Below are 27,590 nucleotides of genomic sequence, written 5' to 3' on the forward strand. Positions count from 1 at the left end.
TAAAAGCAGTAGATGGGAAGAAATGATAAAGATCAGGGCAGAAATTAGTAAAACAGAGACCAAGAGAACCACACAAAGAATAAATGCAATGAAGATAAAGAAGACTGACAAATTCTTTAACCAAACTAACCAAAAGAAAGAGAGAGAAGACTCAAATTAATTAAACCAGAGATGCCAAAAGGGACATCACAACAAATACTATTGAAATTCAGAGCATCATTACAAAATACATTGAAAACAAGTAATCGAATAAACTAGAAAATCTAGAAGAAATGGTTAATGGCTAGATCAATATGACCAACCAAAATACAACTAAGAGGATATAAACCACATAAATAATCTATAACAAGCACTAACATTAAAGAATAGAGTCTCACATAACAACAAAGAAGCCCACGACCAGATGGATTCACTGCTGAATTCCATCAGACCTTTAAAGAATTGACACCAATACTCCTCAAACTGCTCCATAAAATAGAAAGGGAAGGAACACTGCCAAACTCATTCTATAAAGCAGTATTATCTTCATGCCCAAACTGGGTAAGGACAGCACAAAAAAAGAAAATTAAAGACTGATTTCTGTGATGAACATAGGTGTAAAAACTCTCAAATACTTTCAAACCAAATTCAACAACACATTAAAAAGATCTTTGCACCATGAAGTTGGTTGCATTCCAGAGATGCAAGAGTGGTTCAACATACACAAATCAATAAGCATAATACAGCTACATAGAATCAAGGAAAATCACAAGATCATCTCAATACATGCAAAAAAGGCTTCAACAAAATTCAACATAACAGCCTTGAAGAAACCAGGAATAGAGAGAATATTCCTCAATATAATAAAGCTAGATGTGGTAAACCTATAGACAACAACATATTAAACAGGGAAAATCTGAAACCATTTCCTCGAAAGTCAGGATGGAGACAAGAGTACCCACTCTCTCCACTCTATTCAATACAGTGTTTTAATTCTTAAAACAGTAAGGCAAGAGAAAGAAATAAGAGGGATAGGAAAGGAAGAAGTCAAATTGCCTCTATTTACAGATGATATGATCCTATACTTTAAAGAACCAAAAGACTTCACCAAAATACTTTTAGAACTGATTAATACTTTTGGCAACAGAGCAGGATATGAAGTCAACATACAAAAATCAGTTCTTTTCTTACACCAACAAATAGACTGAGAAACAAAAGAGAAAAACAATCCCATTCACAATAGCCTTAAAAATTAAATACTTAGGAATAAGTCTAACTAAGGAGGTGAAAGACCACTACAATGCAAATCATTAAACTTTGAAAAAATAAATTAAAGAAAATACTAGATGGAAAGATATTCTATGTTTATGGGTCACCAGAATATTGTAAAAATGGTTATATTACTGAAAGCAATCTACAGATTCAATGCAATAACCCATTAAAATTCCCATGCAATTTTTCACAGACATAGAAAAATCAATCCTAAAAACTCATATGGAAGCACAAAAGATCCCAAATAGCCAAAGCAATTCTGAGCAAAAGAGAAATGCTGGAGATATCACTATCCCTGACTTCAAACTATACTACAGAGCCATAGTAACAAAACAACATGGTACTCACACAAAAACAGGCATGTATATCCATGGATCCATAAATAAAATCATACAGCTACGGCCTTCTGATTTTTGACAAAGGAGCCAAAAACACATACTGGAAAAAACTTCAACATATGGTGTTGAGTAAACTGGATATCCTCATGTAAAAGACTGAAACTAGACCTCTCTCACTCTGCACAAAAGTCAATTCAAAATGGATCAATGATCTTAATGTAAGATCTAAAAATTTGAAACTACTATAGGAAAAGATAGGGGAAGTACTTGAAGATTGCCTGTTGCACAGGCAACAAATTTCTGAATAGGACATCAAATGCTCAGAAACTAAGAGCAAGAATTGACAAATGGGACTGCATCAAATTGAAAAGCTTCTGCACAGCAAAGAAACAATCACTAGAATCTAGAGAAACATACAGAATAGGTGAAAATCTCTGCCAGTTATTCATAGGATAAAGGGTTAATATCCAGAACATATAAAGAGGTACAAAAATTAAACACCAAAATAATAATCCAAAATTATATGGGCAAATGAGCTAAACAGACAGTTCTCAAAAGAAGTACCACTAGCCAATAAATATAGGAAGAAATGTTCCACATTCTTAGTTATAAAGGAAGTGTAAATCAAAATGACACTGAGATTCAATTTCATCCCAATCAGAATGGCAATCATTAAGAAAACTAACAACAAATGTTCCTGAGGATGTAGCGGCAAAAGGAACCCTTATACACACTGGAGGGCCTTTAAATTAGTGTAACTACTCTGGAAATACATATGCAGTTTCTCAAGAAATTAAAACTAAAACTACCATATGATCCAGCTCTACCACTCCTGGGACATAAGTCTGCCTACAATAGAGATACTGACCATAATTACTGCAGCACTATTCATAACAGCCAAAGTATGAGTTTGCAATATATATATATATATATATATATATATATACACATATACATATATATACACATATACATACACACAATAGAATATTATCCAGCCACAAAGAATGAAATAATGCCATTTTGAGGAAAAACTCATCATCTTGGGCAAAGTAAGCCAGACTGAGAAAGACAAAAATTGATTGTCTCTCTCATATATGTAATCTACACCTGCACACAAAAAAACCCAATAACATGAACATAAAACAGGGACTAGCTGATGAGGTGAATCAGTTTGTGGGAAGAATGACAAAAGCAGAGGATGGTGGGAGGGGTTGAGTGATTGAAGTATTTTATATACATGTATGAGAAAAGTGAAACCTGTTAAATTATTGGATAAAAAGTGGGGAGAAAGTATAAACAAGAGCGATAAAGAGGGTGAATTTAATCAAAGTACATTATGTGCCTGTATGGAAATATCACAATGCGATGCTTTTGTATAATTAATAAACACTAAACGAATTTTTAAAGAGGGAAAAAAAAGAGAAAAAAATTATAAAAAGATTCCAGTACAACTTTTATGATGACATGCAGACAAACCTAGGAAAGAGAAGTAGAAAGCAACAGAGTGATTTAGGTTTCCTGCTAAGATTTTAAATGAAGTGATTCCATAAAGAACTGCAGCATCCAGGCAGCAGCTGGGCACAGGGATGAGCTCACAGCTATTCAGCACAGAGCTTCAGAGCAGCCAAGTAGACAACTGTGTTCCTTTGACTGTTGTACTCTAGCTCTAAGTTTTCACCAACACATTGAAGGCTTTGTATTCCTTACAAATTCTGTATATTTTATGTCCAATTTCTGGTTGGGATTTTAAATTCCTAAACTTTATAAATATTATGAACTTTCTGTATCGTTCATATCTTCATACTCACTTGCTTTACAACAATAATTTGTTTTTTATGCCACTCCTTTGTTCTTAGCAAAGTCAATCAACAATTCCAGCAACTCCCTGATCTCCATCAGCATCAAAAGCCAGTGAAGCTCTACCTTCTGAATATTCTAGCCAACTAGTAATTAAATGGTTCTTGTAATATAGCCTAGAATCCACAAGTATAAGCTATCATAAATTAAATATATTCAGGTAACAAAATGTTCAAATCAGCAAGGAATACAAATCTACCTAGTCTTTTAGTGATACTTATTAACTACTACTGAAAAGTGGTAATTACATTAAATGTCAAATTGTCTATTTTGTACAAATTTTTATTTGTGTATAAAAATTTTTAGTCTACTGGAAAGAAGTTCAATGAGCTGAAGGGTCACTGACAAGAGAGATTAAAAGATTTCAAAGGCAACTGACTTACAATATTTCCTTTAAGATTCTTTAGATTTTCTTAATTTTGAATTTTTTTGTATTTATTTCTTATCCATAGTACCTCCCTATCTGTAAAATACATTAAAACATATATTTGTAATTAAAATTTGACCTTAGCTCCTAGGTCAACCAGTGATAAATGTATAAAAACAGTATTTTAATAAGTACTCTTGTCTGCTGAGTATCTTTTTTTTTCTTCTCCCTATACCAAGATTTCTTAACAGAAGAAAGCTCCAAATGGAGGATTTATCTTTATTCTATGAATGTGTCATAAATGCATGAACTAGTATTCAGTAACAACTAAATTCTAGTTAAGTAACTTACTAAAAATATGATCTGGGAAAAAATAAGAACATTCTTGAGCCTCAACTTTTTCAAATATAACATGGGTTTGATAAAACACCATAGTCATAATTACTCTGAGTGTGAAATGAGATAAAGACTATTATAGAGAGCACAGAAAGTATCAAAACCACCACCTACAACATCATAAACACAGACATACTATATATATCCTAAATAACTACATGTAGAAAATCTCAGTTTTAACAGAGATCTAAGTAAAAAAACTTGACTGATATGGCTTAGTTGTAATAAATGATGACTGGACGGGTAATAATACTTCGTATAAATCTAATGATATAAGATTTATAACACTGAGGTAAAAGCAGAGAAACTCCATCTATAGGCTCCAGTTTTAAAAAAGCAATTTTTCAGTTACATACTTTTCTTCTTGGCTAACCTCCTAATCAAGAACTGTTTTCTCCCCTCCAAACTTCTTATTTTTCTCCCTCATTCCTAGATCATAATTTTCCCATAGCTTCTAGCTTCTCCATACTTCTACTCTGAAATCTAGTATAAGCCTGTAATTGAAACATACCATATAAACCAGGACAGGGATGTGGTGAAAGGGATCAAGAACCGAGTAGTCATTAAAGAGACAGGGAAGATATGTCATAGGCCTTCTGTCAACCTCCAAGTTGTCTTTCTTTCTTAAAAGAAAATGTCAACATTGACCTAAGGAAATAAATTATAAAACGTCAAAAGATGTTTTAAAAATGCACCATTGGATGCAAAAACAAAGAACTGTCTTGGCAGAATAAGTGAAAAGCAAAATGCTTCTTGAAAACATTTTCCAGAGAAGGTATCTGATCTTCAGCGTCCTCATATGCACAGAAACTGTGGCCAACATATGCTGCCAGACTGAGCTGGAAAAATGATTCCAAATTTCTCAAGGCAAGTAATTAAGGACACTTGGCTTTGCTGGAGGATCCTCTGCTGCTTCTGATGTTGCAGAGAAGATCTCCAAAAAACAATCCCCTTTCTACAGATTACTGCACTGTTCACAGAAAATCTTCCCATTCTGCAGTTTTCCATGTCTTTGTTTTACCATCAGTAAGTGAGACTATGGATCAAAAATTTTCTCTGCCTTGATTTAAAAAATTTGCTAACCTATCTTCAAAATATTTAAATTGATGGACCTGAAATAGTTAATGTGTTCTAAAGTTTATCAAGGAACTTTTGCTAACATAAGAGTTATTAATTGTAGGCACTTTATAATGACAATATATTAAAAGCTGATACACAGTTTGAATTAATGAAAAGAAAAAGAAAGTACCAACTGATATTTTGGTAATTCAAAGAGAAGACGTCATTACGTGCAATTACTAGAAAGACTGAAAACCAAAGTGTATGTTTCACAGTCACAGCTGATGCTCTGTTCTGCACATCAGGGAAGGACAGCACTGGTTTCCCAGCGTGTTCTTCCTGTCCTCCTTGACCAGTACAATCCCCCACTGTCGTGCTTGACACACAGTTACCAACTTGACAGATGAGATCAGACTGTGTGCCTCAGAAATTAAGAGGTGGAAATTCTTTTTAAATTATTCCAAACCCATTTAAACTATTAAATGAATAAAGATATTACCAAAGCTAAAGTCTCCCTATATTCAAGCCTTTTGCTAAGAGCCCACTTCACCCCATTTTCTTTCTAAGAAACACGCTGTAACTTTTTTAACCTGGAGAATGTGCTGTCACTGCATGATTTTTAACAAATGAAAACAGAAAAAGGAAAAACAAATTAAAAATAGGTAAAAATACAAATGTTAAATGAAGCTATACTATTGAATTAAAAGAAACCTCCTAGAGTTGAGCTTATCAGAGGTTTTTCAACTTAATTCCTTTAAAAGAGAAATAGGAATTTCCATATGAGATTAAATCTAAATTTCCATAGTCTATTAATGATTATGGTAAAATAATTTTCCGTTAGCTTTATTTAGTGAAATTTTTGACAGATAAGGTATAATCCACAAGAATTAAAGTCCACGCTTAGAAACAAAGGTCATAAATCAAACCTGAACAAATATTTAATAACTGGAATAATCTCCTGTATCTATCCTAACAGACTGTAATGGAACAAAATTAGAAACCAATATCAAGGAAATCCACAAAAATACCCAAACTCACAGAGATTGAACAACACACTTTTGAATGATGAATGGGTCACTGAAGAAATTAGGAAAGAAATTAAGAAATTCCTAGATGCAAATGAAAATGAAGACACAACTTACCAGAACCTATGGGACATAGCAAAGCCTGTCATAAGAGGGAAGTTTCTAGCCATGAGTGCCCTCTTCAGAAAACTAGAACAACTGCAGATAAATAATCTGATGACATATCTCAAACTATTAGAAAAAGAAGAGCAAGCCAACCCCAAGAGTAATATACAGAAAGAAATTACAAAACCAGAGCAAAAACAATACAATAGAATCAATAAAACAAAAAGTTGGTTCTTTGAAAAAATAAATTAACTAAAAGAAGAAAGGTGGAGACCTGAATTAATAAAATCAGAGATGAAAAGGGACCATTACAACAGACACCAATGAAATTCAAATGATAATATGGTAATACTTTAAAAACCTATACTCCTACAAATTGGAAAATGAGGAAAAAATAGGTAAATTTCTTGACACATGACTCACCAAATTGAACCAAGAAATCACTAAAAACTTAAAGAGATAATATAACAAGCAATGAGACTGAAGCAGTTATAAAGAACCTCCCAACAAAGAAAAGTCCTGCTACATTCACTGCTGAATTCTACCAGACCTTTACAGAAGAACTAACACCCGTACTTCTCAAACTGTTCCACAAAGTACAAAGGGAAGGAATGCTATCAAACACATTCTAGAAGCCAGTATTACCCTAATACCAAAGCCAGGTAAAGATGCATTAAAAAAAAAAGAAAGAAAGAAAGTTATAAGCCAATATCCCTGATGAACACAGATGCAAAAATCCTCAATAAAATTCTTGCTAAAAGACTCCAACAGCACATTAGAAAGATCATACACAATGATCAGGTAGGTTTCATTCCAGGGATGCAAGGATGGTACAAATACTCAAATTAATAATCATAATGCAACACATAAACAGAATACACAAAAAGCTTTTGACAAAATTCAACATCCTTTCATGATAAAAGCTCTGAAGAAACTAGGAATAGAAGGCACATTCCTTGACATTATAAAGGCTATGTATGACAAACTATCGCCAACATCATACTAACTGGAGAAAACTGATACCATTTCCTCTAAAATCAAGAATGAGGCAAGGGTGTCCACTCTCCCCACTCTTATTCAACATAGTGTTAGAATTCCCAGTCAGAGCATTAAGTCAGGAGAAAGAAATCCAAGGGATTCAAATAGGGAAGGAAGAAGTCAATGTGTCCCTTTTTCCAGATGATGTGACCTATACTTCAAAGACCCTAAGAACTCAACTCAAAACTCTCAGATCCCATAAATACTTTCAGCAAAAGTAGCAGGATACAAAATCAATACACAAAGATCAGTAGCATTTCTATACACAAATAATGAACGCTCTGGGAGAGAAATTAAGAAAACAGTATCACTCACAATACCTTCAAAAAAATTAAAATACCTAGGAATAAATTTAACCAAGGAGGTAACAAAACTATACAATGAAAATGACATGTTGCTAAAGAAATAAATGAAGACATCAGAAGATGGAAGGACATCCCATGCTCATTCTGCTCATGATTGGCAGAATCAATACTGTGAAAATGACTACACTACCAAAAGGAATCTGTATGTTCAATCCATTCCCTATCAAAATTCCAATGACATTCTTCACCAAGATAGAAACGTCAATCTTAAAGTTCACATGGAAGCACAAAAAACTTCTAATAACCAAAGCAATCCTGAGCCAAAAAAGAAATGCTGTAGATATCCCAATACCTGACTTCAAACTATACACGGAGCCATAATAATAAAAACAGCATGGTACTGTTTTTATTGACGAAGACCAATGGAATAGAAGTCACACAAACCCATGCAACTATAGCCATCTGATTTTTGACAAAGGTTCCCAAAATATGTGTTGGAGAAAAGGCAGCCTCTTCAACAAATGGTGCTGGGAAAATTTCCACCTGAGAAGACTGAAACTAGACCCAAGTTTCTTACCCTATCCTAGCACCAATTCAAAATGCACTAAAGATCTTAATGTAGGTCTGATATAGGAAAAAATAGGGAACACAGTGGACCACAAAGACATAGATAGTAACTTCATGAATAGAACTCCAATAGCTCAGCAATTAAGAGAAAGTACTGACAAAAGGGACTGCATAAAACTAAAAAGTTTCTTCATAGCAAAGGAAACAGTCACCAAACTGAAGAGACAGCCTACACAATAGGAGAAAATATTTGCCAGCTAAACATCTGACAAGGGATTAATAACCAGAATACACAGGAACTCAAAAAACTAATCGCTCAAAGAATCAACCCACTGAATAAATGGACAAATGAAATGAACAGACAATACACAAAGGAAGACATAAAAATGGCCAATGAACATAAGAAATGCTCAACATCTTTGGCCAAAAGAAAATGCAAATCAAAACGACATTGAGATTCCACCTCATCCCAGTCGGAATGACAATCATCAATAACATAAATGACAACAAATGCTGGCAAGAATGTGGGGAAAAAGGAACACTTCTGCACTGTTGGTGAGGATGTAAATTAGTGTAACCACTATGGAAAGCAATATGAAAGTCCCTCACAAAACTAAAATTAGAACTGCCTTAGGCTCCAGTGACATCTCTCCAAGGCATATATCCAAAGGAACATGCTTCAGGATATGAGAGAGCCACTTGCACACCCATGTTTATTGCAGCACTATTTACAATAGCCAAGCTTTAGAAGCAGCCCAGATGCCCCACAACTGATGAATGGATTAAGAAAATGTGGTGTATATATATATATATATATATATAAACACAATAGAGTTTTATCCAGTCATAAAGAAGAACAAAATTATGTTGTTTGCAGATAAATGGATGGGACTGGAGAATTTCCTGTTAAGTGAAGTAAGCCAGGTTTAAAAGGTCAAAGGTTGCATATTTTTCCTCATATATGGAAGCTAAACCTATAAGTTAAATGTATATATAGATACATATATGATCATTTATATAGTGAGAGAGAACAAAATTGTATTTGTGAATCTGTCTGAGGAGACTACAGGAGGTGGAAAAGGGAAGGAAAATGTTAGAGGATGAAAAATACTGAAACTCATCTATATATGAATATAATATAATGTCTGTACTGTAAGCTGTTGAGTATTGGGGGAGCATTGGTGATAACGAATGAGTAAGTAATGGGGGTATTTTATTAAAGCACAATATATACAGGCCTGAAGTACCAAGGTGAAACTGCCTTGGACTGTCAATATACTGTTTAAAAAAAAAAAAAAGGGCAGGAGGATAATAGGTCTTTTCTCGGGTGATTACCAGTGGGAGGTAGGTGGGCATAAGGAAAGGGTGAATGAGGATAAATACAGTGGATGCATTTTGTGTTCATATATGAAAACAGAAGAAGGAAACCTGTTGAAATTGTTCTGGGGGGAATAGAACGATAGAATGATGGAGGGTAAATCTGAGATACACTATAAGCACATACGCATTCCCCTATACAAATATTACATGCCAATAAATTTCTTAAAATAAAATTTAACGCTGTAGATTTAAATAGGAAAATATAATCTAACTAGAATGCCTGTAAATAGCAAAAGTACGCAGTTGAGGCTGTAAGAGTTATCTGCATATAGATGCCACAGTGAACCTCATGTGATGGTCCATAATTCCCCACACACAATATTTAGCTCCAGCACAAGGTGAAGAGGACCACATCTTTACTTACACAGCCTCAACTCTAGTTCTGCCTCTGTCTCTATGATCTTGGTTGTGTTATATCATATGTAACTCTATGTCTCACTTTCCTTGCCTGTTAAAAGTGAAAAAGTAATAGTTCTTACCTTACCTCATAGAGTCTATGCAGAGTATATAAATTCCTAGGCATATAGCATTTAGAACACTTTCTCATACACAATGAGAAGTCAATAAATGTTTGTTTCTCTTAATCATTTGGTATCAATCATTCTAGGTATCAAAAGAACCTAGAAAAGCGTTTTTGCTGGGTATTGTGGTGTGGATATAGTGTCTCCAGCTCGTGGTGCTACTGAGATGTGATGGACCATGAGGGTGCCAGCTTTCTCAGTTGATTAACCCACTGAAGAGTTCCTAGCTAACTGAGCTGTTAGAAAATGCAGCCCAGTTGGATGAAGTAGGTCTCTGAGGGTCTTTGAAGGGTACCTTGTCCCCTGCCCTTTTCTCTTGCTTTCTATTTCCAGGCTGCAGAAATAGAAAGTGAGCAGATTTCCTCCACCCTGATCTTCTGCCATGATGCTTCTGCCTTGCCACAGGCCTAAAAGCAAGGGAGCCAGTTGAGAATGGACTGAAACCTCTAAAACCATGACTCGAAATAAACCTTTCCTCTTTTAAGTTGACTTGCTTGGATATCTGTCCCAGTGATGGAAAGCTGACTAGCACTATAGATAACAGTTCTCAGTTTCAGTGATTTGAAAATTCTTGCTTTCCATAATATTCAATCATGAGTAAATTAACATTAAAAGTATCTTATAAGCTAATATACAAAGGTAGATTACATACCTATATCTGGCACCTGTCCTATAAATACTGAATTTAGTGACATATTCAACTGTATAAGTTAATCACAAGAAAATATAACAGGAACAAAAAAAGTACATTTTAAATGACATTGAAAGTATTTGATATTATTTTACTAATTTTAGTAAATACCTTAAAACTATTCGACACCTTTAAAACTTAAGGTACAATTGGGTGGAATGTGTTGGCTAAATGAAACAGAAGTTTTAAACTTAAAATTGTTTCTGTGAGAAGTAACATTTCTCCAAAAGAAATGCAGATATCTTCTTCGGTACCTGTGAGCTGACCATGCGCTGAGATGAGCGAGCAATGTTAGCAGGGAGACCAAAGAAACTAGGTTTATCATCCTCTGGAAGTTCTTCAATGACAGCACGATAGTCCTAAACACAAAGAGGCAAAAAAGTTTCCATCAGAAATTAAATTTACCACCAACAAAATCAGGAAGAATAGATATTATAAAGTATTAAATTATTAGGTATTCATATTTTATATTTTCTCAATAAATCTCACTGTCCTTTAACTCAGTTTTCTATAGGAAATATTCTACAGTTGACATTTCTCTGTGAATTAATTATTTTATACTCTATTTTCTTATCCCAGCTCTCACATTGAAGGGACCTGAACTGATCAAAACAAGCACATCTCAGGAGCTGTGCCTGCTATATATAAGATACTGTTTTAGATGTTTTTAGAAAATCTCTGAAACTTCTTTTCCCACAACTTATGGAAGACCAGTCTTCAGAGTTCAGCTCTACTTGTGTAGAATGAAGACAAATATTCTAGCAATCTATTCTCAAAACTTAAGAGTAAACCTAGCCATGCATCAGTGGCTCACACCTGAACTTCTATCCATTTGGGAGGCTGAGATCAGAAGGATCTGGTTCCAGGCCAACCTGGGCAAACAGTATGCAAGATCCCATTGCCAAAATAGCCAGAGCAAAATGGTCTGGAGGTATGACTCAAGTGGTAGAGTGCCTACTTTGCAAGCACAAAGCCCTGAGTTCAAACCCCAGTCCCACCAAAAGTAACAAACAAAAAACCACTTATAGAAACCCTGTAAACCTATGGGATACACTCTGGTATTCAAAAACTGCTTGTAAATCACTCTATCCTAAAGCAGTTCCACACTTAGTCTTCAGTTTGCTTGTGAGCTGTGATGAAATACGTTGGTAATCCTACCATGTCATCCTAAGACTCACTCTAAGCATTGTAGAAGCTTGCCTTGTTGGAAAGTCATCTGAACACTTGTCCACTCGTGCCTTTAGAAAAGTAAGCTAGGAAGATTTACTTATTTTGGCCCAAAGGAAATTCTTCTGTTTGTTTTCATAAAGAGATAGCTATTTTAGTTTGCCCTGAGCTGTGTTTGCCAGGTAGGGGGCGGAGATCATCCTATGACTTCCCTTCATCCTTGGCAGCTGTCACAGAAGTATTTTCCAGGACACAGGTGACTCCAGGAAGCCCAGGGCCTGTAAATGTGTCTTATTTTGGAAAGACAAGACATGGTGTCCTTTGAAATTCTTCTGTTCCTTAAGCTCAACAATTGTAAATTCCATGTTCATTCACAATGGATAGCAGTCTATGCATAATGGGTACGTGAACATGTACAAATCACATGGGTTCATTTTTTCCCCCACCCTGGAAAGCCAGCATCCTCCTCCTATCTGATTGTCATAAATCCTATAAAGTTAAAACTATTACCTCTTGGGTTCCTGGTTCATTTAAAAATACCTGTGAATTCTTATCTAAATTGGTTGGAGTCTTCTATCTGCCTAGAACATTACACTGACATGTTGACTAAAAATCTGACAGCCACATATCCAGACTAACTTATCTTCACTTGGCAACAAAAGGAGAGTTACTATATGATATCATTTATGTAACCAGCACAAAAATAAGCAAAATTAATCTAGGCTATTAGAAATCAGTGTACTATTCCCTTTGTGTGTGGGGGTGGGGCAGGGTAGGTAACAACTAGAAGGGAACAGAAGAAAGGCCTCTGGGGAGCTAATAATGTTCCATTTCTTGATTCTGTGCTGGTTATACTCATGTTCACTGATCAAGAATTCACCACACTTACAGTTATCATGTTCATATGTCTGCATCAATTTAAACTTTAAATAAGAGAGGAAAGACTTGTCAGGGTGCACTACCTTAAAATATTGAATAAATAAATGTGATATGGTGTTTTATTATCCACTCTCAGATTCTCCTAATAGAAAGAAAACTCTGCACATACATCCACAATGCTTAAGTAGATGTGCAGTGTATATTATTGAGTAAATGGGCAAATAAAAGACATTTAAAAGAAAAAATAGATGTGGCAGTCATTAACAAAAGATATTCAAAAAGAATAATACATTTAACATTGATTTTCAAACTCGAGTTTGTGACAACAAAGAATTATCTTTCTTGTGATTGAAGCAAGAACTACCTCAAAATATTCTGGGGAGAAAAAGCACAAAAAGAGAGACTACAGAATCATATATATACATATATGTCTTTGTAATACATGAAGAAATATAATACTTGATATAAGGCTGGAGACGGTGGTACATGCCTGCAATCCCAGCTACTCAAGGGACAGATTGAGACAATCACTTCAAGGCTACCATGCAAAAAGTTAGCAAGACCCCTTCTCAACAAATAACCTGGGTGTGGTGGTGTGTGCCTGTAACTCCAAATGTGTGGGAGGCACTGGCAGGCAGATCAATGTCCAAGGACAGCCTGGGCAAAAACAAGAGACCCTATCTGAAAGAGAACTAAAGCAAAAAGAGCCAGGGATATGGCTCAAGTCTTAGAGCTCCTGCCTAGCAAATATGAGGCACTGAGTTCAAACCATAATCGTGCCAAAAAAATTTGATGTAATAAAATATTTGGGCATTTACAGAAATATAGGTTTATGATAAACTGGAATTAAAATCGTTGGGCTATGTTTAATACTATTTTCTGGAGAAGATGGCTGCATGCATTCCAAGAGCCTTTCATGTGGTGCCTTGAAGCAAAACTGCAGCTTGCTAAAGGAGACACAAATGTTACAGACAGGTAAAGTGAATTCCTTTGATACTTTTAGACCTATTTTAGATTTATAGGCCAGAAAGCAAAGATGGTATTTGTTAAGGAATGTCTGACTTCTTTTGTATTCTGGGATGCATCAGAGCATGCTCACGCCTATTAGGAAGTGGTATATCCACCCATTCCAGTTTTTCACTGTAGCCCTACATTCTTTGAGTTACTGCAAGATTTACTGACACACTAGCCTATTGACCCTATGATCAATCAGTCTTCAATACATACCCAAGAGTTCACAGGGCTCTAAACTTTACTACAGTTTAGAGAATCAGGCCATATAGTGACAAAACAAATAATATGTACTGTGAATAATTACTTATACTTTTCAAAAGTAATAATCTAACGGTGCTAAGAATTGATTCAAGAATTCACAATACCTGACTTCAAACTATATTAAACAGCAGTAACAATAAAAACTGCATGGTACTGGCACAAAAACAGACATGAAGACCAGTGGAACAGAATAGAGGACCCAGATATGAAGCCACACAACTATAACCAACTTGTCTTTGACAAAGGAGCAAAAAATATACAATGGAGAAAAAGCAGCCTCTTCAACAAAAACTGCTGGGAACGGAGTGGGTGGTAAGGGAGGGGGTGGGGGCAGGGGGGAGAAATGACCCAAGCATTGTATGCACATATGAGTAATAAAAAAATAAAAAATAAAAAATAAAAGAAAGACTGAGAAGAGATGGGAAAGAAGGCCATCAAGAGAACACTTAGAAGACAATATGCAACAAGCATTTGTACTTACAATCTTAGCCATGGGAGAAAAATAAAATAAGCACAAAACATCAGAATATAGTATGTAAACTGTGTTAAGTTAGACCTTGAATAGCACTGTTTTTGCTGAGAAAAATGTGCTGTGGGAAAATAAAATAAGAACACCCCCCCAAAAAAAAAAAAGAATTCATCTGATACAAGTAACAGATTGAAAAGTATTAATTTTACCTACCAAAATGCTGCAGGATTTCGGTAGAGATATGGAATATGGAAAAATACTTTTCTTATTCCTTTGGTTTAATACATCAATTACTGAAGAATTAAAAAACTGTTTCAGGTATGATTGAAGAACTCTAAGGTCAAAATAGTTATCTATACGTCCTCCATAAATAGCATTTTCAAGTAAGCCATGTACAAATTCCCACTGTACATCTTTGGCACCTATAATTTAAAAAAATATTAATATCATTTTAAAATGTTAACTAAATTACTGGATATAGTAACATTTATAGATAAACCAATATATTTAATACAACTAAAATATTTCTTTAAATGATCAATATTAACAGTAGCTAATATTTAAGCAAGTAAAAATTTCCAAATATTTTATGCTTATAAACTCAGTTTTTGCAAACACACGAAAAGTACTAATCAGAGAAGTAAACAAATGGAGAAGCTGAGGTATAAGTGAGTCACCTAAATGAGGAAAATCACATAGTCCCATGGATCTGTATTGGAAATGACGTATTCTTAATACAGAATCATCCTCTTTTTTTTCTGCCACACAATACTACTTACTTAAACTGGAAACTCCTTAAAAGAACCTGTCCAAAACAGTGTGTGGTATTGAACGAATGAGCAGAGGAATGTCCTATTCCTCCCTATTGGGTTTAATGAAACATTCAGTTCATAAAATTGTCTAAATGATTAAAAGTAGGGAAACCCTACAAAGCACTTTCACACAATAGCCTTCTATGTGGTATGATTTACATAGTCAACCGTCCATTTTCTAGTCTAATGGAAGAGAAATTATTATAGAAACACAATGGGCTGGCAGAGTGGCTCAAGTGGTAGAGCACCTTCCTAGCAAACTTGAGGCACTGTGTTCAACTTCCCATACTGCCAAAAAGAGGGGGGAGGGAGGGATGACAGGGTATGTATGTGAGTGGCAGGGTGCTTGTCTAGAATGTGCAAGGCCTTGGGGAGGGGAAGGGTTGATCCTCAGCACCACAAAAACAAAACCCCCACACAATGGTTTTGTTTATGATATGGTCTTATATTGCAATAGAGACATTCTCATATTCACAATTCAGTGATAACGTTGAAGTATGAGAACTCCCAGACCTCCATAAATATAGGAAACACATGACTATATTTAAACTAGCTAGTTAACTTTTTGTTAGAATTGCTTCTTCAGTTCTATTTCATCTCTATAAAATTCAGAGAGCCACAAAAATTGATAGCAATGCCTTAGCACATTATATTGAGATTTATATTGTCTCTGGCAGGATAAGGGTGCCTATACTGTAGAGGAATAGTTAAAATTGCTTCCTGCCTCTATCTTAATCAACAGTAACTAAGTAGAGGACTCCAGCAATATTCAGTTTTCTCAGTCTACCTTGATATTTGTGAAATGGAAGGTAAGAAATAGATATGCAAGTCACTGGTAAGTAGTTCACCAAGAAATACAGAAACATAAATGCACCTTTTGATTTATAAAATAGAAGTGGCCATCATGTTTTATGGAAATTTTATAAGAAAATCTTATTTTTTCTTATACTTATTGTTCTCAAAACAAATTTCATGTTATTCGAGACAAAAGAGACTGAGCAGAATTCAAATTATCATAACAATAATAAAGACCACAATGCTTCACCCAGACCTTAAGTGCAGAAGTGTCAAAGGCCTGTGTGGCTTTTCCCATCTAAACCCCACAACAACTGGGCAAGCTGAGATAAAGCCTACTGTTACTTCTATTTTACAAACCTGAAGCTGAGATTTAAAGTTAAGAAACTTTCTCTAGGTTACACAGCTATTAATCTCTTTATCGATTGCCTTGATAGAATTTTTTTCCTTTTTTGAACTTAATTCTACAGATAAGGAAATTTTATAATCTTAAGATTATACAATTAGAATTTTACCATGAGATTCACTATCATTTTAGAGCATCTGACTTTTATTTACAAATCAACAGTGTGATAAATATAAAAATCACAGGATTCAATCACAACCTAAAAACACCATGATAAATTGTCCAAACTCTGTGCTTTTGTTCCCTCATCTGTAAAATAGTGCTAGTAATACTTGTCACTTGGTGGTACTATACAAGTCTAAAAAATGTTCAAGAGCATTTTGGAAAATTACCAAGTTTCTATGCGGGTATACTATTAAGGTATATCCTTCAAAAAATGTCAAAATGAACATTAAAAGCAAGAACTCAGGGAAGCCAGGCATGCAGCAACCCTTGCATGAGCTGGAGGAGTGCTGGGTCTTAAGTAGACGGGAGTTGGAGGAGGTGCTCTTGGAATGGTGGCGATTATCTTTTCAAATTTCAGACCAGATAGGTTCAGTTTCTGAAAATCTGTGTGAAGCGTACATGTATGTACATATTTCTGATGTATGATTCAAAAGTTTTTAGTTAAAACTCACTTGGAATATTATTTGGTATTAAATATTAGTGGTGAACAAATGCAAATCCTATAACCTAGGATTCCACTCCTACATGTACACTCCACAGAATGTATCCATACATTCATACAAAGCTACAGTGTATTACTCAAACCCCAAACTGAAAACTGTCCTGTCCACCAGCACTGAGACTGGACTACAACTACATGCAGCTGTGTGGAATGAACTAGCACACACAGGGTTAGCTAGAAGAACCTATTCCCTGAAGCACATATGCCGTAGGATTCCAGTTTTACAACAAGCAGGAGAAACTTAGCTATACAGTTACGTATTTGAAGTCTGCTTCAGGAGCAGCACTACATGAAGTGTAATCTGGCTACTGGAAATGTTCTATTTAGATCAGGATACTGGCTACATGGGTATGTTCATTTAACTGTAATCTTATGATATAAATCACACACACACACACACACACACACACACACACACACACATATTACACTTCATTTAAGAGAGTTTGTAACCTTCCATATAAAAATTCAAATGGGACTTGGTCATATTCTAGGTGTCCATCCTTACCATTTTGCAAACACAAGCTGCAGAATAGTTTCTAATACCTGTGATAGACTAGATACTGTTACAGCTGTTAAAGATACAGACAGTAAACAAGACAAACACCTTGCTTAATGTAGATTACAGAGTAGATTAATGTAGATTTCAATGTAGTGGGAAAAGAAACAAAATAATAAAACAAATAAATATGTCAGGTAGTACTAATGCATTAAAACAACAAAAACAAAGAGGATGAATAAAAGATTAATTTTAGTTCAGTGCTAAGAAAAAGCCTTCTGAAGAGGAGCCTGAGATGCAAATGACAGGATGAGGAAAGCACGTAATGACTTGAGAGAAGAGCATGTCAAAAGACAAAAGGACCATGCTGTTTTTTATTGTTATTGCTTTGTAATATAGTTTGAAGTCAGGTATTGTGATACCTCCTGCATTGTTCTTTTGACTGAGTATTGCCTTGGCTATTCGTGGCCTCTTGTGTTTCCATATAAATTTCACAGTAGATTTTTCAATCTCTTTAATGAATGTCATTGGAATTTTGATGGGAATTGCATTAAACATGTAGATTACTTTGGGGAGTATCGACATTTTTACTATGTTGATTCTACCAATCCATGAGCATGGGAGATCTCTCCACTTTCTATAGTCTTCCTCAATCTCTTTCTTCAGAAGTGTATAGTTTTCCTTGTAGAGGTCTTTCACAGCTTTTGTTAGGTTTACACCTAGGTATTTGATTTTTTTTGAGGCTATTGTAAATGGAATTGTTTTCATACATTCTTTTTCCGTTTGCTCATTGTTAGTGTATAGAAATGCTAACGATTTTTCTATGTTGATTTTATATCCTGCTACCTTGCTATAGCTATTGATGATGTCTAGAAGCTTCTGAGTAGAGTTTTTTGGGTCTTTAAGATATAGGATCATGTCGTCTGCAAATAGGGATATTTTGACAGTTTCTTTACCTATTTGTATTCCTTTTATTCCTTCTTCTTGCCTAATTGCTCTGGCTAGGAATTCCAGTACTATGTTGAATAGGAGTGGAGATAGTGGGAATCCTTGTCTGGTTCCTGATTTTAGAGGGAATGGTTTTAATTTTTCTCCGTTAAGTATAATGCTGGCTGTAGGTTTGTCATATATAGCTTTTATAATGTTGAGGAACTTTCCTTCAAAAAACTGAAACTAGATCCATGTATATCACCCTATACCAAGATTAACTCAAAATGGATCAAGACCCCAAACTCTTAAGTTGATACAAGAAAGAGTAGGAAATACTCTGGAGTTAGTAGGTATAGGTAAGAACTTTCTCAATGAATATCAGACCCCAAACTCTTAAGTTGATACAAGAAAGAGTAGGAAATACTCTGGAGTTAGTAGGTATAGGTAAGAACTTTCTCAATGAAACCCCAGCAGCATAGCAACTAAGAGATAGCATAGATAAATGGGACCTCATAAAACTAAAAAGCTTCTGTTCATCAAAAGAAATGGTCTCTAAACTGAAGAGAACACCCACAGAGTGGGAGAAAATACTTGCCAATTATACATCAGACAAAGGACTGATAACCAGAATATACAGGGAACTTAAAAAACTAAATTCTCCCAAAACTAATGAACCAATAAAGAAATGGGCATGTGAACTAAACAGAACTTTCTCAAAAGAAGAAATTCAAATGGCCAGAAAACACATGAAAAAATGCTCACCATCTCTAGCAATAAAGGAAATGCAAATTAAAACCACACTAAGATTCCACCTCACCCCTGTTAGAATAGCCATCATCAGCAACACCACCAACAACAGGTGTTGGCGAGGATGCGGGGAAAAAGGAACCCTCTTACACTGTTGGTGGGAATGTAGACTAGCACAACCACTCTGGAAAAAAATTTGGAGGCTACTTGAAAAGCTGGACATCGATCTACCATTTGATCCAGCAATACCACTCTTGGGGATATACCCAAAAGACTGTTACTCCAGAGGCACCTGCACATCCATGTTTATTGCGGCACTATTCACAATAGCCAAGTTATGGAAACAGCCAAGATGCCCCAGCACTGACGAATGGATTAAGAAAATGTGGTATCTATACACAATGGAATTTTATGCAGCCATGAAGAAGAACGAAATGTTATCATTTGCTGGTAAATGGATGGAATTGGAGAACATCATTCTGAGTGAGGTTAGCCTGGCTCAAAAGACCAAAAATCGTATGTTCTCCCTCATATGTGGACATTAGATCAAGGGCAAACACAACAAGGGGATTGTACTATGAGCACATGATAAAAGCGAGAGCACACAAGGGAGGGGTGAGGATAGGTAAGACACCTAAAAAACTAGCTAGCATTTGTTGCCCTTAATGCAGAGAAACTAAAGCAGATACCTTAAAGCAACTGAGGCCAATAGGAAAAGGGGACCAGGAACTAGAGAAAAGGTTAGATCAAAAAGAATTAACCTAGAAAGTAACACCCTCGCACAGGAAATCAATGTGAGTCAATGCACTGTATAGCTATCCTTATCTCAACCAGCAAAACCCCTTGTTCCTTCCTATTATTGCTTATACTCTCTCTACAACAAAATTAGAGATAAGGGCAAAATAGTTTCTGCGGGGTATTGAGGGGGGGAGTGGGAGGGGGTGGGGTGGGTGGTAAGGGAGGGGGTGGGGGCAGGGGGGAGAAATGAACCAAGCCTTGTATGCACATATGAATAATAAAAGAAAAATGAAAAAAAAAAAAAAAAAAGACAAAAGGAAGGGCACCTGCTAAAGCCTACAGGTAATAAGTGCAGCCATAGAGGAAAAAAAGCCAACAAATGTGGCTATAGGTTTTAAAGAGAAAAACTATATGCTTTTGTGTACTTTTCTATTAGATAAATTAGTGTGCAGTAAGGAGAATGTCTGAATGGGTACCTAAGTAGAAAGAAGAACAGGGAAGAAGTTACAATGTATACTACTAAGGCTTTCAGGAAGTTGAAAAGAAGTGAACAGAATCACAATGCAATTTGGAAATGGAAAGGACAGAAATTACCAAAGCACTGGGTGTTTAAGTAAGAGGAAAAGAAAACAGGGTGGTTACAGGCTTTGAACTTGGAGAAGTGATATGAATGTGATGCCGTGCACTGAAGCGGGACAGACTCAGGAAGAGTGCTTGGGAGGTGGCAGGGTTGGAAGAGGGTGTAGACAGAGTTCTCTTTGTGACATTTTTAAAACTAAGATTTCTACCTATCTACTCTATTCTGTAATCCATCGTTGGTATAAACTTTAGTGTCCCCTTGCCTGAGCCCTGTACAGTAAGCCTTGGGGATTAGACTCCTACTGACTTGAAGGATGCAAAGATCAAATTATATGGTTTTATTTGCTGCACTATTTCAGTGTATCTGTACTCTAGTTCTTAATAGTCTTAAGACTCTAGAAATCCTTGGCACTGACTTTAGAGAACTATACTCCTGAATTTTAACAGTTCCCTTAAAAGAGACCTAAATAATTCAGCTGAAGTCTGAGCCTTTTGTAAGTCACAAAGTGATGATGAGGTCTTTCTAGCTTTCTGCTTCCTGAGAGCTACAGATCAACCAGAAATGTGACGAGTGTTTATCACAACCAATGACCATAAGAGGCAATACAGGAACCCTCAGGTAACAGATGTGGCAGTCAGGATATTAAAAAGCAAGAAGAAAAAAATCAAACTTGTGATAGGAACTTAAGACATTCTTGAAATAACACATTGTCAATAACACCGCAAGTCACAGCTATTGTTAACACGGAGATGGAAATTCCCATTGTTAGGACTCACCATCAAAGAGCCTGTCAATGATGTTGTACCCAGCCCGAAGATCTGATAAAGAAAACTCATAAAATTTGGTCCAACCCTATCAAAAGAAATACAAAATGTAGTAAAGATTAAGCTGTGTTCAAAGACATATGTATACATCACTATCCTCATAATTTTAAGGAAAATGTTCAATATACACTAAAAACATAACTTCTGAGACTTTTTAATAAAATCAATATATATTTAAAATAGTAAATTAAAAAAATCTACTGACCTCTGAAGCATGAAGAGTACTTTATGATATCATATTTACTTTTACCATTTATATACATATGCATATATATATTGCAATAATTATAGAGAGCAGGTTTCTTATTCTACATACTGTGTGCACATTAACATATTTCCTGATTTTATGCCGTATAGCTATAAATTTTACCTGTAAAATATGGCAAAGAAAAAGAGTTCCAAAAGCATTTAAAACTTATTTTCTATATATTCATGCATATTGAATCCAGAAAACATTCCTATAACTAAGAGCTAAAGTGTTTATGTAAAAGAAGATTCATAGTGTTCTACATTGTATATAGAATAATATGAAACAAAAACAATTTTTATGGACATACATTAATTATAAGAAATTATGTAATAAAATAAATTCAAACTAAAATGTTTTAGACTTGGATAGTATTAGTATTTAGGAATACAAATTTCATACATTCATCATTCAAAAACTTTCTGAAACATTTACTACAGGTGAGGCTCTGGGAACATAAGAATAAACGCAGTGTAAACATTCTCTGCTTTCATGTAGCTTTCAGTCAAATGTAGGGATGCATGAGGTGGAGACAATCACTCCAATACATGCATGACTACAAACTTAGTACTTCTGATAGACAGAAATATACTTGGTATATATAAGAATGAGATATGACCCAATCTAAGAGGTGAGGAAAGCCGCCCTGATGGGGAGGTGAGTAGAACAGAAAGACAAAAGAAAACAGAATTAAGAACTTGTTAGGAAAAAATTAACAAGTTGTATTGGATTGTAATGGATGGTGAAGATACCAGAAGGAGAGCTGTTAAAAGAATGATCCCTAAACTTATACTAACCCTGTGTACTCAATGAGTGTTGGCTATTCACTGATAAGAATACCAAATGAAAATAAAGTCTGAGAAGGAATGATGACATCAAACAATGAAAGTTTTACAATATTTTTAATTTTTTTGCAGGGGTGCAGGTTTGTTTTTTTTTTTTTGACATGCCAGGGATTGAACCCAAGATCTCACACATTCTTGGGAAGTACTCTATCACTGAGCCGCACCTCTGCCCAAGAAAATTTTAAAGCAAAGTACACTCAGCAAAAACTTTTTTCTGTTGCAAGCACTGTTTGGTCAATGACAATATGTGCTCACATGAAGCCTGTATTCTAGGACTTGATCCAGAGTAGAAGGATTTTCAATCATTTTTGAGCTATCCAAATAACTCAAAATAGCTCAAAATTTTCTATGTCAAATGAGTCATTGGATATACACACTCAGACCTTAAAGAAATGATCTGAGCTACACCTGTACAGGGCAAGAGAATTTGAATAATTATCTTAAAAAGATTAACATTATGAACATTTTGAAATCAAAAGAGATTTAAATCTCTAAGTTACAAAATGTTTAGGAATTAAAGATCTTTAAGGGGTATGTTCCCACCAGCAGTAAATTTTCTAAAATATTTCAACCAAACTTTCTACAAACTTAGTCTTAATAACATTTATTAATCACTCTATTAGACCATGTTTGTGAAAAAAAATTTTTTTTAAAGATCTACTTTACTTTAAAAATGAATACATTAAAATCCCCAAATGAGAAGATTGCTGCTATCAATATTATTTAATATATACATAATGACATGGTCTCAATTCTATATTCTATCTACTTTTACCTCTAATTTTATGATTTTTATGAGAGAGACTGTGTGGAAAAAGTGACAATCTCAACTTTTTTGTGTGGGAAAGTGAACTGATTTGTCTTCTGTGACAAACAACTTGGCAATATTAATGAATTCCAAAAGATTATATATATAATCTCTCTCTCTATATATATATATATAGAGAGAGAGAGAGAGAGATACACACATTTAGGACATTACACATTTAGGAATTAGCTAGTATTCATTGCAACAGTTTCTCATAGTAGCAAAGGTTGAAAAGAATGTAACTTAAAAATATGTACATCAATATAACATAATATAAACATTTATAAATACACATTAAGAAGAAATACACTTGATTTGTAAGATATGCTCTTTCAAAAAGCTGCAGAACTCTGTCATATGATGATATGAGTTACAAAGAACACAAATGCATACATAATCAAAAAATGTTTTCATATTTATACAGTATTTCTGAAGGACAGTCAAAAAACTGCAGTGGTAACCCTTCAAACAGAATCTAGGTGACAGGAGATAAGAAGGGAGAATAATTTTTTAGTGCAAAACTTTACAGCTTTTAAATTTAAACTATATGCATGTATCAATGCATAATGAAATTTACTTTTTAAATATGACTCTTATCAATAAAGTTATATCATCATCATTATTCCTCATCTATCAATTAGTACTAATTGCTACATTTGGCCAAGGGCCAATGTCAGAGAAGTTAGGAGAAGGTAGAAATGGCCATTTCAGAACGAATTCCTGAAAAAGTTGACAATACTAAAGTTCGTTTTCTTTAGTAAAATGAAATTAATAAGTATACATTCCCCATTAGTGTAGTATGCAAATTACATGAAGAAATGTAATATGATTATTATTTACTATGTCTTCTATTGGGCAAAATATTTATTGACAGGGTATATGCCAGACACTGTATTAAGAACTTCCAAATATACACTATTTCATTTCATTCCATCAACAAATGTAAATATTATCATAATTCCCATTCTATAGTCAAGGAAACCAATGTTTATTGGAGTTATAGTGGTTTTTATGAGATCACACAGCTAGGAAATTCTAACCAGAACTCAAACCCAAGTCTGTCTAACTCTAGAACCTATTCTCTTATTTTGACTTGTAACAAAGTAGAGAAAGAAGATAATGGGTGGGAGGGGGCCCAGCAGAAGTGGGCAAAGTTGGAAAAACAAGCATGGGAAAAATGTGAAGATGGGAGTGTGATATAATTTGTGGCTGAGGTAGGCACACAGCAAGAATTGAGCATTAGTACCAACTGTGACTGCCAGGAAAGTGCAACTTACTCTAATATTAGTTCACAGCTAGAGCTTATGGGAGAGGGCTTGGTGGAAATCAAAATCTTGAGAAACCAATCATGACTGACGAGTAGAGGACACTTACGATGAGGGGCTTGAGAGGAGGCTGAAGAGATGAGCAGATCTTTTCTCTAACCTTGGTAAGAAATTTGCGTAACTTCCCCCAAGTATAATAAAAATCCTTTTAATGAATTTTCAGCCAAGTAATGGAATAATCAAACTCACAGAAAGGTAGTTCTGACAGCTGAATGCAAAAAAAATAAGGATGAGCAGCTCAAAGGCAAGCTCAGAGAAGTACTACAGGTGGGAGTAGATGAGGCTTGGGAAAAAACAGGTTAGAGTAGTACATGGATTTGAATTATATTTTCAAAGTAGATTGGTACTTGACAATGGATTGAGTAGAGACCTTAACAGAAATATATAAAGAAAAACTCCTAGGATTCTACCCTGAGAAAGTAGGTGGGTATCAATGCCTTTTACTGGGAATATACTAAAGGAAAAATAGGTTTGGGGATTCAGCTTTTGAAGTTTGAGATGTCTGTGAGATATAAATCATAAGAGTGATATCTAACACTCATTGAGTGTTTATGATGGGTCACAGATTGTTCTTAATACTTTAATTCAATGAGATGTGAAGTAGATAAGTATGTACAATCTAGAAGATTATCACAAAAGGTTAAATTTATGAACCAGGAGCCAAGTTATAACATTGTAGCTATTTACACTAAATTGTAAAAATATTGTAATAAAACACACAGTTGAGGCCATATCCAAAACATGTTCTTAATTACCTGTGGAATGTAATTTCTTCTTTCTTGACATGCAGCGTGAAACCAAGCAAAACTAAACAAAGCCTGAGCTCGATGGATATTGTCCTTCTTGCTAATTTGCTCAGGAGTCCAAGACTCATAAGTGCGCATTAAATTCTTTTTCAAACCTGGAGGTGACTGAAAAAAGAAAGGAATATATTTTCTATTGCCTAAAAGATTACAAATGAAATGAATCCATATTTAACATATTTGAGAACATGTTTTAATAAAGAAAGGTTTTTACCACTTGTCAAGTTTAACTTAAATTATTTTGTTACTTTGAAATATAAAAACTATAAAACTAAGTTTTAAACACCTTACATCTAGCAGTTCATTTCAATTACAAATCTAGAATATTTTTCAAAATAAAGTCTATTTAACTAATGGTATTCAAAATAACCAAGTAAGTTTTTTATTTTCTGATGGTTGACTGACAGAAAATCACTCTTTGCAATACTAATGTTATAGTGATTATTATAGGGCAAGTACTTTTGAGTTTAAAATACCAGATATCCCTCACAAGTTGCTCCTTGACTAAAACATACAGGTTATATACAATGTAAATTAATTTTCCTTTGACATTAGTCCTCTAAAGCTGAAACGGTTATTTCTGATATTGTTAGGCAACTAAACACAAATACCAACTCAGGAAATAAAAGTTTATATTGAATTAGCATTCAGTCAAAAATACTCATTCACATGAACCAGATCTGTTATGTGTGTGTGTGTGTGTGTGTGTGTATTGTGTATTATATATGTAAAATATCAAAATGATAAAAGAATTCCAATACTTAGAAAAATAGCACAATAAATCCCCCTTCAAAGAGAATTCTAATGTAAAAACAAAAGTCAGATTATTAATATGGATATGTCTGCCTAATTTAGCTTATTTTAAAAGTACAATCTTTCTTCCAAAATAGGATTCCTACACAAGTACAATACTAGTTGGTAGTTTAAGAATACTTACAAAGGCCAGACAATCCTTTTTGCTTACTGAATAGGCTTTTTCATTAGTATTTCTTAATTACCTTTTTGTTCTAAATAAATATACATTATCATATAAATAAGTATCTGTTAAATTTATCATTTTAAAATGAAATGTTGTTTATTGATCATTTACAAAAACTGATCACCACGATTTAATAAAGCATGACATTAATAAGAAATTAAGCAACCACACCACAATCTTGAAGAGATATATCCTCACCTATGTGTACAGTACTATTTATAAAGCCCATCAATGGATGAAAAAAGAAAATGTGATATATATATATATATACAATGTAATATTATTCCAGCTTTAAAAAGTGAAATCATGTCATATGCTAAGACATGGGTGAACCTTGGGGTTATTCTACTAAGTGAAATCAGCCAGTCACAAAAGATAAACACTGCATGATTCTACTAAACGAGATACCTAAAGGAGTCAAACCTTCAGCAGTAGAGAGCAGAATGGTGGCTGTCATGGGTTAGGGGGAAGGAGAGACTGGGAATTATTTAATGGGAATCTACTTTTGGGTATGCACCTGACTGTGTCATCTGATGTTATGTATATTACACCTCATCTAAGTATCACAGGAAGTTTTTATAGGTTTTGTATAATAGACAATATTTACAAAGTTTTAGAAGGCATGGATAGATTACTGCTGTCAAGCAACTAGTGTCCCAAGTTGTAAATCTTCCTACCTCATATGTTATCTTCAAACTTGACTGTAGTAAAATAGGAGTAAAGTTGGGATGAACTTCTGCAGTGAGCCAAAGACGAAAGGTATCTTTAGGTTGAAGAGTATTCAATTCCTTACAAAAACAATACAAGTCTACTTAAATATATACACATTTCCCTTTTAACAATTATTAATAATCAAATTTTCTTACTAAAATTTGTGACATTCTAATAGTTA

At 34.6% G+C, this 27,590-nt stretch overlaps 1 protein-coding gene across 3 annotated transcripts in view; it reads right to left on the reverse strand.

Annotated features, from left to right (window-relative positions):
• Nucleotides 1–27,590, reverse strand: part of Dync2h1 (dynein cytoplasmic 2 heavy chain 1) — a 257,221-nt gene that overhangs the window by 59,833 nt on the left and 169,798 nt on the right. For all 3 annotated transcript variants that reach the window (XM_074066819.1, XM_074066821.1, XM_074066820.1), the window contains 5 exons: nt 27,376–27,486; nt 25,672–25,827; nt 21,644–21,719; nt 14,907–15,115; nt 11,158–11,262 (listed from right to left, as the gene is read on the reverse strand). In XM_074066819.1, coding sequence (XP_073922920.1) covers nt 11,158–11,262; nt 14,907–15,115; nt 21,644–21,719; nt 25,672–25,827; nt 27,376–27,486 — 657 coding nt within the window. The remainder of the gene's footprint in view (nt 1–11,157; nt 11,263–14,906; nt 15,116–21,643; nt 21,720–25,671; nt 25,828–27,375; nt 27,487–27,590) is intronic.

This window comes from Castor canadensis, chromosome 2, assembly GCF_047511655.1.
Source record: "Castor canadensis chromosome 2, mCasCan1.hap1v2, whole genome shotgun sequence".
NCBI classification, from domain to species: Eukaryota; Metazoa; Chordata; class Mammalia; order Rodentia; family Castoridae; genus Castor; species Castor canadensis.